The sequence below is a fragment of the Candoia aspera genome, chromosome 5 (genome assembly GCF_035149785.1).
Source record: "Candoia aspera isolate rCanAsp1 chromosome 5, rCanAsp1.hap2, whole genome shotgun sequence".
NCBI lineage: Eukaryota > Metazoa > Chordata > Lepidosauria > Squamata > Boidae > Candoia > Candoia aspera.
In genome coordinates this window covers 116,332,137-116,348,405 of record NC_086157.1, presented here as the reverse complement: position 1 = coordinate 116,348,405, position 16,269 = coordinate 116,332,137, and the positions used below count along the sequence as shown (strand labels likewise).

At 46.9% G+C, this 16,269-nt stretch overlaps 1 protein-coding gene across 1 annotated transcript; it reads right to left on the bottom strand.

Moving 5' to 3' along the window:
- Positions 1 to 4,598: 4,598 nt before the first annotated feature.
- LOC134499348 (erythroblast NAD(P)(+)--arginine ADP-ribosyltransferase-like) lies at positions 4,599 to 7,162 on the bottom strand. Its single transcript, XM_063306031.1, has 2 exons — positions 7,063 to 7,162; positions 4,599 to 5,506 (listed from the first exon to the last, which is right to left on the bottom strand). Exons 1-2 carry the CDS (start codon positions 7,129 to 7,131, stop codon positions 4,748 to 4,750), a joined length of 828 nt encoding a protein of 275 aa, XP_063162101.1. The 5' UTR covers positions 7,132 to 7,162; the 3' UTR covers positions 4,599 to 4,747.
- Positions 7,163 to 16,269: the final 9,107 nt, after the last annotated feature.

Sequence of the window (16,269 nt, the reverse complement as noted above, 5' to 3'; positions counted from 1 at the left end):
AGTCTAATTGACCTACCTCACAGGGCTGGTTGAGGGGAAGGGAGGGGGGAGCGTGACCTCCCCCCCCTTTGAGGAGTACAGAGCTCATAAACCATTGAATAAATTGGAGGGCATCTGGTCAGAGGAAGCGGACCTCGGCGATCTCTGAGGCAGTCGCCATGGGTTCCTCTTTGCCCCGCCGCCCCGCAAGGGCTCTGCGCCTTCTGCCCGAGGAGGCCCGGAGCCCGGCCCGGGGCAGCACGAAGCCCCTTTGCTGCGCCCCCGCCCCGCCGAGCCCTTTGCGGGGATCCCCGGGGCCCGGCGGGGAGGCAGAGGCGTTCCTCGGGGCAGCGGCAGTACTTACACAGGAAACTCGGGGGCGGGGGGGGAAAGTGGCCCAACCAAACCGGAGCCCCTCCCTCGCTTCTTCTCCCCAAGGCGGGAAGCCCTCGCACTCCCCTTTTGGGAGGGACCCTGAGCTCCGCGGCTGCACGGGGGGTGCAGGGGGGGCTTGGGGGCTGCAGGGCGCATCTGAGGACGCCTCCCCGCCTTTGGAGAAGAAGGCGGGTGCCCAGCAGTCGGGGAGAGGCGTCGGGGTGGCACCCGCGGGGGAGGGCAGCGGGCTGGGGCGACGGGCAAGGGGCGCGAGGCAGGTCCTGGGCGCTGCGGCCCTTTCGCGGGGCTGGGAGGTTTCCGGCAGGGATGCTCAGCCCTGCCGCTGCCCGGACCAGACGCCGCCCGGGCCGGACCTCCGGGGGCCACGGGGCCCATCTGCAGTGCCGGGCGGGGAGGCCCCGCTGAGCACTTACCGAGATGCCCTCGTACTCTGCCGCCATCGCGCCCCCCGCCGAGGTGACGGGGGGGCTCCGGGCCCTCCCGCCGAGCGCCCTGTCCCCGCGACTCAGCGCGTCCGGGCTCGCCGCCGTCCGCTGCAGCGCTCGGCCCGAGCTGCCCCGGCGAGGCTTGTTTTTCCCTGCCCGGGGCGCCAGCGGGCGGGAGGAGCCACGGAGCCCACCTGCCAACCCCCGGGGGGCCGGGTTGCCACACGAGCGCCCCGGCCAGCCTCTCCGGGGAGGGAGGGAGGGAGGGGGGGAGCCACAGGTGGTTGCCGGTGGCGGCCTGGCGCTCGCCTGTCCTTCCCCTCCCAGCCTCGGGGCTGGCACTCTGGAGGGTTCGCTTGCCTCAACTGCCCTCGGAGACAGGATTTTTTAAGGGGGGGTGTCCACAAGTATTTCTTTGGGAGTATGATGGATTGATGGTTCCAGGGGAGTCTGCTCACAGGGCCCGGAGATCAGCATAAGCGTTTTGCTGCTCTTCTGCAATAACGTTCAGGAAACACTTAAGGCACCCTAAAAATGCAACAATGCAGGTAGAAACCTGGAGGTCTGGCCCCGGGGGCAACCAGCACCAGGACTACGCCTGCTGGGCAGAAGTTGTGGGCAAGTATCTCAGGTCTTAGTGGCACATTCAAGGGAGCCGAGAATGGCAGAAAGCTTTGGAATTCCAGCTAAGACAAGAAAGCTGCGGCTTTTCCCTGGTGGAAAATGGGGGTCTCCTGATGCAGGACACCTCCCCCCCCATTAACCTGGCCTTGGAGGCGGAGGAGGTCTCTTGCCCCAAGGATTGGCCCCCAGTTTGCTCGTGGTGACCAAGGATTCCAGGATGAGGGAGAAAGGATTTGCAGAGGACCAAATGGGCACACACATGTGAACTTAGCAGCCGCTGGTGATGCCCGGGAGGAAGCGATGGGGAGGGACCATCCCCATGTAGCCGGTGCCCGTCAGCAGGAAGGATGGGAAGAAAAGCGGCCAGCCAGTCCAAGGTTCAGGACGGGTAGGTTGCTGAACACAGGACCTTGGAGGTGGCTTTCTTTGAGATGCACAGAATGAGCCGAACTGTGGAGGAGGCAGCTGATCCGATTTGTGAGGAGCTGGGCTGCATTTCAGGGGAAGTTGGCCTCTACTGAGGAAGTGGACTTCTCTTGACCAGAGGGGGTGGGGAGGTGGGCAGAAAAGCAGCCTGCTGACATGGCCTCCGTGACTGATTGGTGGCTTGGGACAGTATCAGAACAAAAAGCTCGAAGACAACAGCAGAGACAGTGATGGGTGGCTCCGTTCTGGGGCAGTGGAACTTGGGTGGGCAGGTCCCTAGACATGAGACGAGTGCTAAGGTGGGGCTGGCCTGGCTTTGATGGACCCCTTAAGCCTTGTTAGGAGGCGCATGGATGGATGGGAAGCCACTGTGTGGAACGAAGCACCAGGCATGGTGGGTGTCCCACCTCCTGGAAGTCAGTCCTAACCTGGCCAGCTGTACTATGAGCAGGGAAGGGACATGAGGTAGAGGTGTGGGGGGGGGGCGGTATAAATGAGTGGAGTTTTTAGTTTAGAAAATGAACAAGTTGTAAACCTGAATTGGTTTCTCTATGTCATAAGTCTCTGGATAAAAAAGAGCAAGTAGGGTGATTGGTGACGCTTCCCTTTCATGGGATGCGCCCAGATAGAAACCGGACCTGTCCGAGTTGCTTTAATTTGGATTCTCTCCCAGAGCCCCTCCCTGTTCTGCGATCTCTCCGGCGTCCATGACCCGGCTGACTACAAGGCTGAAGGCAAGAACTGCATAGGTTTTTTGGGGGGGGGATTTTTGCTTCGATCCCTTTCAGATGTCCTACTGCCAAGCCAGGTCTCCCCCACCCAGGACTTGTGCCTTTTACTTTTCCTCCCCAGATGTTTTCCTTTCCTTGTTCAGTCGCAGACTATTTACTTCAGCCTGCTGCTCAAGCCTGCCTAGATCTTGCTGGATCTCCTCTCTGTCTCCTCTGAAGTATTAGTCACTCCTCCAAGCTTTAGGTCTTCTGGAGCCTTGAAAAGTGTCCCCTCGACTCCCTCATCCAAGCCCTGACAAAAAGGTTGAACAGCCCAGGGCCCCCCACTCAGTGTTCCCCTCCAAGCTGACGTCCAGCCGTTAAACAAGCACTTTGGAGGCAGCCATCCAGCCAGCCGTGAGTCCACCTGACCATGGCGTCATCCAGCCCATATTTTACCATTTTGAGAAGGAGAATATCATGGGACATCCTGTTAAAGGCTTTGCTGAGGTCCAGGTACACTATATCGCCATCTTTTAAGCATCTGTTGAAGACCATGCACTCATCCAGGCCTTCTCTGGGTGAAAGTCATATTTTCTTCCTTTCTCCTTTTAAATTAATACAGGTAGTCCTCACTTAACGACCATTCGTTTAGCAATGGTTTGGACTTACGAGGGCACTAAAACCCAACTTACCACTGGTCCTTGCACTTATGACTGTTGCAGCATCCCTACGGTCACGTAATTGCGATTCAGGCACTTGGCAACCAGTTCACATATACGACCGTTGCAGCATCCCATGGTCACATGACCATTTTCGACCTTCCCAGATGGTTTCCAGCAAGCAAAATTAATGGGAAACCACATGATTTGTTTAACGACTGCCGCAAAAATGTTTGTAAAATTGGGTCAGATTCACTTAATGACCACATCACTTAGCGACCAAAATTCCGGTCCCTATTGTGTTTGTTAAGTGAGGCGTACCTGTATGGCTTTATCCCCTTTGAATGTGTTTAATTGTGCATTTACATTTCATAAAGCACTTGAGATGGTTTTGTATAGGAAATGGTATATCAACATATGCAATTGTAACCATCATCACAGGAACAGACCACAAAGACGGGGAATGCCTGTCCACCCCCAGGAAGGCCAGGACGACCCAAATGCTTTGTCTGAGGGGTGGCAAGATAGGTGGCTTTCTTGAGTTCTGGTAGAAAAACCCCAAAGGAAGTCAACTATAATTATAGAATGAAATGAATGTCTTCTCCAAGGAGCCTTGAGATGGATGCGAGATGTAGGATGGGTTCAGTTGGTAATTTTTTAAAAAATATTTATTTTTAAAACTAATTTAATAGCAATAGCAATGCATTTTGATTGGCACATTACCTGTTTAGCACCAACATTTTTTAATCCAGTTGCAAAGTGGCCTTGGGGACTCCCCTGTGCTTTCTGCAAGCAGCTTGTTTGAATTACTGGCTCTACCAATGATTGATCTCAAACCGTTAGAGAAAAGCCACGGAAGATTATTTCAAGACGTGATTACTGCAGTGAGATTGCTATGCGCACAGGGATGGGAAGATTCGACGCCACCCACTGTGGAGGAATGGCGGTGAGATTAACAGATCTTCCTGAGATGGATGGACCAGCTTCTTGGATTGAGAAAAGACACTCTCCACATTTATTGGTGACTGGACGCCTCTTACGGACATTTTGCATAAAAATGAAAAAAATGAACTTGTGATTTATGGCTTTGATGATTACACAGGATGGATTATAGAAAGAAGGGTAATATGATGTACAGTTAGAGAGAGAGAGGTTAAAATATGTTCAGCTGCTGTGAAGAGTATTGGAAGCCACTTCTTTAGATCATTTTTTCTTTCTTTTTTCTTTTTCTTTTTCTTTTCTATTTGTGCACTTTCTGCTACTTCTTTGACTTCTTTCTTTTTTCTTCTTCCTTACTTATATTAGTTTGTGTTCGTTTTTATCTTCTTGTTTAAAAGCTTTAATAACAATTATATTTAAAAAAATACAAATGACCTTTCAGCTCTGCTCTATAGTTGTGACACACCTCGCACCCTGCAGTGTGTAAAGTGTATTTGTGCAATGGAGAAGTTCAGACTCCAGATATGCCATGAGGGGTGGGTGGAAGAAATCTTCAAACTCTGCCAATTTCCCCCCAAAAGACGAATCAGAGAGGTTTCATCTTCAAAAATTCACAATTGTATTGGCTGAAAACCTCACTGGAAGCGAGTGTGATATTGTTTCCAGTCTCTGTCTCAGTGAAACTGGTCACCTGGAATGACTCAAAGGGTGGAATCAGGACCTCCATTTCGTTGGGATAGGAGGAGAGGCCATCAATGACGGCCCCATAGGAGGTAACGATGGTAAAAAAGGTTTTTATTCCAAAATGTTCCGCTTTGCTTCTATCCAGGGAAGAGGAAGCAAATTGTCCAAAGCGAACAGCCTTGGAGCCTCGAGCTATCAAAATTTTGGTTTTCATCCCCCGATAGACCGTCATACGCTTCTGTGGGGAATCCATTTGAATGATTTCGACAGCCCTGGTCAAAAGATAGTGCAAAGACTTGTAATGGAATTTGTCTTTGTAATACTTCCTGCTTTTCCCAGCTTCTTGAACTGCCCGGTTGAAATGTCGAAATAGGGGTGAGTTTTCTGTATAAGCCAAGACCGCAACGGCATGAAGTGGGCGAAGGCCTCTGGGCAGGATGATGTGCTGCTTGATCTTTCCCCACTTCTTGATGGCTTTTTGCCAGGTGTCACGATAGATACGGTTCGTGCGAAGTTCAGACTTCAGTAACGCTGGCAGTTTCTGATCCATCTGAGTCACGCAGCTGTTGTATTGGTCATCGAAAGAATCCATGGCCATGTCAAGATCTTTATTCTTGGAAGGAGTCGAGTGGCGTCCTCCTTGCCTGTGAAAACTGGAGGCCTGAAAGAGGGAAGGAAAGAGGGAGATGGCTCAAGCCGAGGAGGGGCAAGAGAGGTGGATAGTCTAGGTACCCTCAACCAGTAAAGTTGTAAAGGATGATTCCCGTCTCTATTGGAAGATGATATTTGGATGTTGCAGGATGTAGCCTAAGAGATCTATAAAATCAGATTGTATAGATTTCTCCCTCTCTCCCAGTGCTGGCATTTAGTCAAATCCAGAAGATTCAGGACCAACAGAAGGTGATCGTTCTTTACACAGCATGCGGTTCAACAGTGAGATTTGCTGCCAGCAGCTGTGGGCATCAGCCAATCTGGAGGACGTGCAAGGGGCATTCATGGAGGACCTGCTTTCCAAGTATTAGGCTGCTAAGCCTGGGGGCTGCTGGGGAGGGACAAGGGAAGGGGGCTTTTGTCCCCCCCCCCGACTTGGCTGGTGAGCTTCTCAAATGCATCCAATCAGCCTCTGAGAGACCCTGGAGGTGGACCCAGAAGAAGCTGAAAATGTTATTTATTCATTCATTCAATTTCTATAGCCGCCCATCTCAGCAGTGACTCTGGGCGGCTTACAACAATAAAAACCATAAAACGATAAAACAATTACAATTAAAACAATTACAATAAAAAATAAATATACACGGCTGCCAAGTAAACAATGTTATAAGCATAAGGTGTTTTGAGTATAACATACAAAATCTGAATGGGAAAAGATTATACAGTCCCCACAGAAATGGATTAGGAATAAAAATGAATTTTACCCAGAATCCCTTTAGGAACCATGGTCCATCCAGCTGACTTTCTGTTCTTCCTCAGGAAATAGGAGGCAATAACTGTGGGGAGGGGCCAGGAATGGGGCTCTAGTTGTGGTTACGAGGTAGCCAAGGGGTCCCTTCTGTTTTAAACAGAAAAAATATAATTGTGGTCCGAAAAGCAGAGCTGTCTAGTCTGGTGCCTCCCGGATTGGTGGTCAGTCAGTGAAAAGGCAGACACCCCTAGAGAAGCGTGGGGAGCAAGTTCTACCCCTGTCCCCCCTTGTCCAATTTCTGTGGTTTTCTGATGAAAAGAATGAGCCAGTTCCACCGCTTTATTCCTCAAGGCTGTAAAATGGGTAGACTTTAGGGCTGAAATGCTAAAGTCGGTTCTGATCCACAAACAAGGCCTTGAGAAGAGCTCCCTTGGACCAGAGCAGAGGTCTTTCCAGTTCTGGGGGGAGGGAGGACTTCATTTTGCTGCCCAAAGCCATCACCCCTGGGAAACCAGCGTTCCACAGAGGAACAACGGAGAAGCAGAATCTATGGGCCCAACCATGGAAAAATGGAATTAGACGGTGGGGTGGTCTCTCAGCTGCTGCGTTGTGTCCTGCTTTGCTCTGCGCATGTGCCTACTCAACCCCACCATCCGGCTCCCTGCTGGCGTGAAAGTACGACCTGAGGTCCAGATGGAAAATCTTTTAGGGGGAGATGGGCGGTGATAGAAATGTGAAAAATAAATAAATAAATAAATAAATAAATAAAAATCCTTGTCTCTGCTCCCCATCCTCCATGCAAGCTTCATCCATACCTGAATGCCTCCTGAGGACACCCCCAACAGATAAAGCACCAGGATCGTCACCAGAGGCCAGGCGTCCATTGTCAGCTGCTGAAAAAGGCCACACGTTTATGACAATGAAAGAGCAGAAGCGAGAATGAAGCTCAAAGAAAACCACATTGTCAAACAAAAGACACACATGTGCATTAACAAGTGCAGCAGATGCTTCCTTAAATGAAGCTTGATGGCAACATAGACTCCAGACACACCTAATTAAGAAACATTTGAGGTAGGATGAGACTCATCCATAGAATGCCCCTGTTCCCTCCAAAGTCCACCTACACAACTCATCCATGATAGGAAAAGAAAAATCTGTATCCTCAACCGAAGCTCACAAGCCTAGCAAGGTTCTGCTATCGCTTAGTAACTCAGTCATCTAGTCAGCCAGGCAATGGTCACGTTGCAAGACGGAGGTGCCTCTGCCCTCCCCTGAACCAGCTCTCCCCTTACGTTCTCCTCACCCTCTCTCTCTGTTCTGAAGTTGGTTCACGTAGTGTTTTAGGATAATGCGCATTGTGTATGGTTACTTTTGCCGGACATAGACGTGCAATCATTGCCTTCACAGACCCCAGGAAACCTGTGAAAGTTTGCTTCCAGACTGGCACAATGTGTGAACTCAGTCAGTGTGGCACTGCAGGATTACACTTGCCACAGTGCATGCGTACATGCGCCCTGCTTCTCCAGAAGCAAATCCATCCCATTGTGGTGACACAGATACACGCGCATGAATGAAATGACTGCAGTCTCATCTGAGAATCCAGACGTCGCAAAATCCTGCCAATCTTTTTTAATCCCTTTGTTTTGGAAATCAGCGGACTCATTCATGATCCATGGCTTAAAAAACCTGCTTGAATATCATGCATCTCCTGCCAAAGAGACCACATGTAAAGGAGGATCAGCACCCAGCCATTTATGTAGTTGTTCATTTATTGTTACATTTCTAAAATCTGGGTGGCCAGTAAATTCTCCGGTTTGGCTATTTTACAATTTGTGTGGGGATGGAGGAATGCCGTGGACACAGTGTACCTGGGCCTCAGCAATATGTCATTATATTCTCCTTCATAAAATGGTAAAATATAGTCTAGATGAGGTCACTGTTAGATGGACTCCAAGTTGGCTGAATAGCTGCACCCAAACAGGGCTTATCTAATGGCTCCCCTTCAGCCTGGAGAGAAACATCCAGTGGCTTGGCCCTGAGCTGTTCAACCCTTTTAGCAGCGACTTGAATGAGGACACTGAAGGGTCACTTACAACATTTGCAGAGGAACATCTGGGAAGGGTGACTAAGACTTCAGAGGAAAGACAGAAGGTCCCACAAGATCTAGGCAGGCTGAAGCAGCAGGCTGAAATGAACGGGATGGAACTGAGCAGGGAGGAAGGTCAAGCTGTGTGTCCAGGAAGGACACATGTAAGGCACAGGTCTGGGGTGGGGAGACCTGGCTGAGCAGTAGTACCTGTGAAAGGGTTCTGGGGGTCCTTGTCAACCACAAGAGGGGAGATACAACGGCAGTTCTCACATGTCTTGAAGGTGGGTTGCATAGAAAAGTGAGTGGAGATGATATTGGCTGCTCCAGAGAATTGAAATTACAAGGGTTAAATTACAAGGAAGGTGGTTCGGGCTGGAAATCAGGAGGAATTTCATGACTGTATGAGCTGTCAGCCAGTGGAACAGGCTGCCACATGAAGTGGTGTCTTCTTCAAACAGAGGCTGGATGATCACCTGCCACAGAGGCCGTTGCAAATCCTACACTCAACAGGGCAATGAACCAGATGATCCCTATGGTCACTTCTAGCTCGATGGTTGTATGACTTCGTAGGAACCTGAGGTCTCCTCCATATTCTCCAGGACTGAAGGGGAGCCATCTCATGCTGACATAGAACACTCCAGACTGGCTTTGCCGAAACCTGCTTTATAGCAGTACGACTAATAATTCACTCCTTTTCTGCTCTCCTCACCTGCTCCAGACCAAGCTCCTTACCCTCCAGAAAATGGTGGGCTTAGAAGTCACTGGACCACAGGCAGTTCCACAACTTCTGGCCACCAAGCTCCTTTGGGTGGAGCAGGGAGATGCCACCATGCCCTTGCTGGCTTCCCTTCTCTGCTAGCATTACGGCTTTTTCCTTTTAATGAACATTCCCATGGGTGGGTGGACATTAGTTCCCTACTTCCCTTGCCTCTCTCCAGAGCCACAGAGCCCCCTTGTCTCCTTACCTGACGATCAACAGAGCTTCACTGCAGACGTGATGCTGGGCAATTTCTCTTACTCAAGAATGAGGCCAGTTGCCTATAAATAAGTAGATACGGGGCCCAGCCAGCCCCCTCAGTTCTCCTGGAAGAAAATATTTGAAAAGCAGGATGTGATAAAGATTATCTAATCTATACCTTTGAAAATCAAGAGGGCTGTGGTCAAAATCAATACTTTTTTTATGGCATGAGTGAAGTAAGAACATGTTCTGTTTGTTTTCAAGGTGGCTATGATGGAATATGCCTTGGGCACGAAGCCAGCTGGGTGACCTAGGGCCAGTCCCTCTCCCTCAGCCCTGGGAAGCAGGAAATCTGAAAAACCTTGCCAAGAAAACTGCAGGGGCTTGCCCAGGCAGTCGCCAGGAGTCAGCGTTGACTTGAAATCACCAGGGGAAAAAAAGATGGAATATGAAGTCAGAAATAAATGAAATCAACTGTTAGAAGATACAACAGACTAAAAGCTCAAAGTAACAAAGAGCAAAAAGGTATGAATAAAGGTCTGGTTAGCTCCAATATTTCCCAATTGTCCTCTTAGTCTTAGTCTTCTTGGATGGTTTCCTGCTTGTAAAGTAGTCTATCTCTATTTATTTATTCATTTATTTATCAATCATATTTCTACCCCACCCATCTCATATTATGACTCTATCTGTATCATCTATCAATCAATCAATCAATCAATCAATCAATCAATCTTCTATCTATCTGTATCATCCATCCATCCGGTTCCGCATTCCATGTTGTCTTCTTGCATTTCCTTTGGACAAGATTTCCAGGATGCAGAGATTGTAACCGCTTCTGTCCTCTCTAGATGAAAGGTGATGCATGACATGGAGGTCACCTGAACAGGGAAAAAGATGACCCAGAATTTCATAGAACCCCACACTTGAATAGTGTAGCAGTTTTGTCTGGACTGTGCATCAGTTTATATGTGTTCTGCCAGTCACTGAAGACCTCAGACATCAGCCATTGGCTTTTTTCCATATTCAGATCTTGCACCAATATTAGCATTTAAAGCCTTAAGCACTTGGGAATCTGGGCCCCTGAAGGATCGTCTCCTTTCATACATTGTGCATGACTGCAATGGACTTCAAAGTCCAGCTGGAAGCCTCAATTGGTCCAGAACGCAGGTGGTGTGTTGGTGTTCCAGGCCCTGCACTGGTGCCTTCTCATAGGCCTCCAAATGCAATTCAAAACATTGGTTTTAATCTTTAAAGCCCTACTTAGCACCAAAGTATTTGCAGGACTGTCTTCTCCCACCAGTTTCAGTTTGCCCAGCTCACATCTCTTGGGAGAATCTGCCAGTGGTTCCCCCATCTGCAAAGTGAGGGTGGTGGTGGTCCACAGGCCCTGTTTTTCTACTCTGGAATAGCCTCCCCTTGGAAATGTGATCAGCCCCCATGCTGTTGGCTTTTCATAAGCTACTTAAAGGAGCTATCTAGGAGAAACAATGAGGTGTGACATCTCCATATATATGGGATTTATGTTCTTTAGTTCTGTTCTGATGTATTGGACTGTGCATGCTTTACTGTATTTTTAATGGAAGTTTTGTAAACTGCTGAGAATCCTTCCAATAGATAAACAGATAATTCTGCCCCACAGGTTCTAGTCACCACCAGAGGCACCACCTGAGATTCCCTGGTGTCTTGAATTTAGTCAGGTAGTCAGAATGTCTAGGGGAAGGCAAGTGTCCTTCAGATGTCTGAACATCTTCCATAGTTGTCCACTGATCCAGCTGGTGAGGTCTGTAGGTACTGCAGCCCCAAACAACTCCTTATTCTGGAGGGGGTATTCCTCCCCATTCTGTGTCTGGGATGTACCTGGGGGCCCTGGGGACCCATGGGCCAGCCACAGATCTGGCCACCTTTGGATTGACTAACCCTAACTTAAAACATCATAGCTTAGCCAATGTAGGAACCCAAAAGGGGCCTTCAGTTCAGAGTCATTTTATTCCACACGGTCTGTTTTTTAGTTAACATTTCTTAACCCACTCCTGTTGTTTTCCAGAGTAGAAATATTGAATAGGGTTGTTTCAAATCTTTATATTTTTCCTTAATGTGGTTTGTATACGTGTATGTGCCACCCACATACATGTGTACAAATACATATTCCCAAGCTCTTTGTTGGCTTTGATTCTTTTTATTGCCGTTTCTATGCTCAGTTTCTTTCAATAAAAACCAATAAAAATGACAAAGACTTGGAAATACCCAGGGTGGAGCCAGTCAGTACTTTTCAACATCTTATCTAATTGAAGTTTGCACTCAAATGCCGTATGTCTGAGAGTGATTAACACCGTCATATTAGCTTATCTTCAACGTTATAATTCTTCAGTGTAAGGCTTATGTACACTATACATAATGCAATTTGTCTCACAGACATTGAGACACAAAAGTAGAAACGATTCCCCCATTTCTTCAAAGTGAATGCATCTGCTACAAGGCTGTAATTCCTTGGATATTTCAGAAACACACAATGTGGACTTCAGAATCGTGAAGCAAGAAAAGGTAATTAGCACCTCACCCTTTGTCAACCAGTAGAGTTTCTTCCTGGCCTGGGAAGAAGTTGACTATGTTGGCATAACAGAAGGTCTCAACAGGGAAGAAGGTACATGTCAGACCAGAGGCCCTCGTGGCTGTCAGTACTGAGGATGAACATGGCCCAAAGTGGACATCCTTGAGGCCTCCAGCTCAGCAGAGATTCCCATGGATGAAGGGTTCCGAAAGACTGTAAACCTTGCCGAGTAATATATAATATATCTGGAAGTCATGTGTGCTTAAATTTAGTTAAACTTCTATGGCTGGCTGGGGAATTGTGGGAGTTGAAGTCCAGACACTTAAAATTGCCAAGGTTGAGAAACACTGGTATATGCTGTTAGGTTCACCCATCGTCTAGTGGTTAAGGTGCTGGGCTAGAAACCAGGAGGCTGTGAGTTCTAGTCCCGCCTGAGTCCTGAAAGCCGGCTGGGTGCCCTTGGGCCAGTCCCTCTCTCTCAGCCCAGCCCACCTCACAGGGTTGTTGTTGTGGGGAAAATAGGAGGAGGAAGGAGTATTAGGTGTGTTCACCGCCTTGAGTTATTCGTAAGAAAAAAATAATAAAGGCGGGATATAAAATAAATAAATAAATATTCTCCAAATTCAAGTTCCCAGTCAGATATTGTCAGTACTGTGTCTTTTTTTATAGCACTGGGCAAAATTTGTCCTTGCAGCGGTCAGCCTGTATCTTAATAAATTATGGCATTTTTTGAATTGATGTGTGCTAGAATTACTGTATATGAAAACCATTATTTATTGAACCAATAACTTTGGACTCTGAAACGAAGCAAAGTGTTGTAGAAAATTCTTGTGTTCCCACAGAGGGATTTCTTATTCCTGCTTTTGGAGGATATTGAGAACTGAGAGGCATCAGTCCCTTTGCAGCAGAAATGCAAGCCTTCACTGCCTCATGTTAACATCCTAAATTTTCGGAAGTTCAAAAAGCAATGTTTATTTTTTTTCCAGTCTGTTATGCTCCCTGATCAAATGTTCCCAGAACATCTGATCGGACTGGCATGCATGAATGGAGTTAACACGTGTTGGGACTTGCGAGTCAGTAGAAGTGGGAGGGGGGACCAGCCAGGAGTGTGAAAGCCTCTTGTTTGGACTCTCTCTGGCATCCAAGGTCAAGCTGCCGAGCCATTGGAGACGTGGAGCTAACTGACTGGCACGCAGAGCGGGGCTGCATGCCTGAGGAAGGGTGGGGGTTTGAACTCATTGGCTTGTTTAACTTGGGGAAAACACGGGAACTTTCATTCACAACTTTTTCACTGTTCTGTATGCTACTCTCCATTAAAGAGATTTCTACTATACCCATGTATGAATCAGATTTAGTGGCAGCTGAGTAATACAGGCATTTACACAGTCACAATCCCTCGAGGAAGGCTGTGTTACAGTGTAGAAAATTTCACTGGAGCTGCATTGTTCATGGGAAACTGGCTCTACCTTCGTAAGTGTTGGAATTATCAGGGGTCAACTCAACATTATCTCATAAGCATAAGGGGGTCTCTCTAGTAAATGCATCTCTGTTGTGCTTGTGGGATGTCACATGGGCCACCTGATTTCCACTTCCTCCTTCTCCTTGGGCTTGGGGATTAACAATCTCCATTACCCTTCTGGCAGACCTGCAAGCAGGAGGTGCTGCAGAATGCAGCTCTCGTCCTTTCATCTTGCTTGCATGCAGACATTTCTATTTCCATAGAAATGTATCTACAAGGAACCAGTGATGATAACATACTTTCTACTGTGAACCTGCCTGTATCCAGATCTACTGAATAAAAGTAAGCTATCTCTATTTTTCTTCATCTAACTACAGTGTGAAGACTGAATTTATTTCTGAATGCAATTAAGCTTTATGTGCAAGTTCTCTTTTGGTTCATGCTTCTACTTTGCAAGATGGTTGTTAGCTGCTTGGAGTTCTTTTATTAACCTTTAAAAACTCCATCAATAAGGACTAGAAGACTTAACATGACATGTGTTAAAAAGTGAGGCCTGCACAAATAAGGGGCGCTTATCAGAGACAAAACATCACAAGGCCACAGTATTGCAGTGCACTACAGCTGTTACCTTGCTATAAAATATCTTGTAAAAACAGGTTCACTGCCCTGGAGGGACAATATTTTATTGTTGGCATGTAAACCTTTGCCTATTGGATGGCAAAGGCAAAGTGGAATTCAAATTGTTGCATTGGCAGTATTGTATTACCCTGCCATGTGACACACATTCCAGTTAATTAAAAGGTGAAGTGAAAGAACAATAATTGAGACAAATTATTTTGCCACCACTATCACAAACTATTGAATAGCACAATAGAGCAATTAAGGCAGTAAAAAAATAAGTTGCATTTTAGAAGAGATTGCAATTCACACTAATAATATTTACATTGATAATTTTGATTTGCCGAATATTTAAAGGCACTTTAAAAAGAAAAAGGGTGCAGTTCAGCAAATGACTATGCAAAACCGACCAGCTTTAGATTCTGTATTAGCAGCAAAGGAAAGGGTTTGTGCCCTGATAGAGCAAGACTACCGTATTTTTATTCCAAATGATACCAAAAATGTTCATGAGGTTATGGACGATACAAAAAATTCAGTACAAATATTTCATGGAATTAAAGATGGGTCATGGTATCGGTTTAATTAATTGGGTGGTTGGAAGAATTATCTGAGGTATATAATCATTTAATCAATTAGGCCACGGTTGTATTCATTATCATATGTTTATTTGTAACTGGTAGCCTTTGTATCAGCCCTATAATTGTAACGAAATTGCGGCAGATCTAAATTATCAATGTAAATATTATTAGTGTGAATAAATGTGTGCGTGGATGTGCAAATGTGATGCCCTTTCAGTCATAAAGCCAAAAGGCTATCAGGGGGAGAGAAAAGTTACGAAGGAAGTAAACTCTTGGGAGAAATAGATCCATGTGTGGAATCTGAACGGAAATAAAAACATCAGCATACAGAGGAAGGTGACAGGAAAGAAGCCACTGGGCCAGCCTGGGTGGCAAATACCAGAATTAAGAACCGCCAGGCAGCCGTCCATCAAGGCCAGGCAAGGTCCAGAATGACAGCCACCAAAGGTCACGGCCATGCAGCAGGTCACATAATGGTCAGTGAAAGGCCGAGGTGACGTGGAGAAGAAGGTGTGATGGACACAGGATAAATATATATAGGATACAAAATATACGTATAGATATTTAAAGGAAAGCTGTGAGGGATTCAGCCTGAGGCGTCACCATCCAGACGTGTTACCATCAGAACTTGGCGCCTCATCTCTCCCGAACCCCTTGCAAAGGTGGCCCATTTGTACTGGGGAAGAGTGAGTAAAAAGTCTGTGTGCCGATGTGCACGTGTAACACGTGAGCAAGCTGTATCCAGTAAAGCTTTTGAAGGTGAACAGAGAGCCTCAGTGTGCTGGGTGTAACCTGGAGCTCTGTCATATCCTGAACTCGGCAATACTCCTGATCTCCCTGTTACCAAAGCTTCGTACTGGTGGCCCTTACAGATCTGAAAGCAGCAGATTCTATCCTGATGCTGCTTCAAAGTGCCGGGACCATTTTGGCACATGTCCTGCTTCAGTGAAAAGGTATTTTTCACTGTTGGTCCTCATGCCCTTTGCCAAAGGTTTCTGTCCTTCTTCAAACACACTTTGCTTGCATTAATTCTGTGACATCTATGTTCTGCTCTGCTTTCATTGAACCAGGACTGCTCGGTAGGACCCCTTCTAACAGCATCTCACCCTTGAGGGTCCCCTTCAGCCTGGCAGCCCTTTTCCTGATCCCAGGTGTACCTTCTGAGCCTGCAGGATATTTGTTGCTGTCATTTGAGAAATTTCCAAGCTTTTTAAAAATTGCATTTGTTCATTCCTTCCTTTGATAAAAGTAAGGAAACCATAGTGAATGAAAAGAAAAGAAAAGAAAAGAAAAGAAAAAAGAGCAACGCAAAGGACATATACAGGCTTCTTATACAAGTATATAGAATTTTACACAACAGTTTCAACAAAAGATGGCCATCTTTCATTGTCGCCATCATACACAATGTACATCTGAAAGCAGCTGAGATGCAGTTCCTAAATCACAAGTAGTATCAGGTCTTCAAGGCACTGAATCTTTGGGGCCACAAACTTATCTTTATATTCTGGAAAGACTTGGCCTTCCACCTTCCTTTTTAATAATCCCCTCATTTTAAAAAGTGTTTCTTCTTGTGATATCAGATGTGACCATATCGGATATTGCTCCATAATTGTCTGTTTATAAGTGCGTTGAATGTAATGAGTCACTTTTTCCTGGTTCGGGAATTATCTTGTCCTGGGTCACTTCCCTGTTCTTTGAAGTGCCTAGAAATTATATTTCCAGCCAGACCTCACGTTGCCCCAGTATATAAGGGGTGATCAAAGCCACTCACT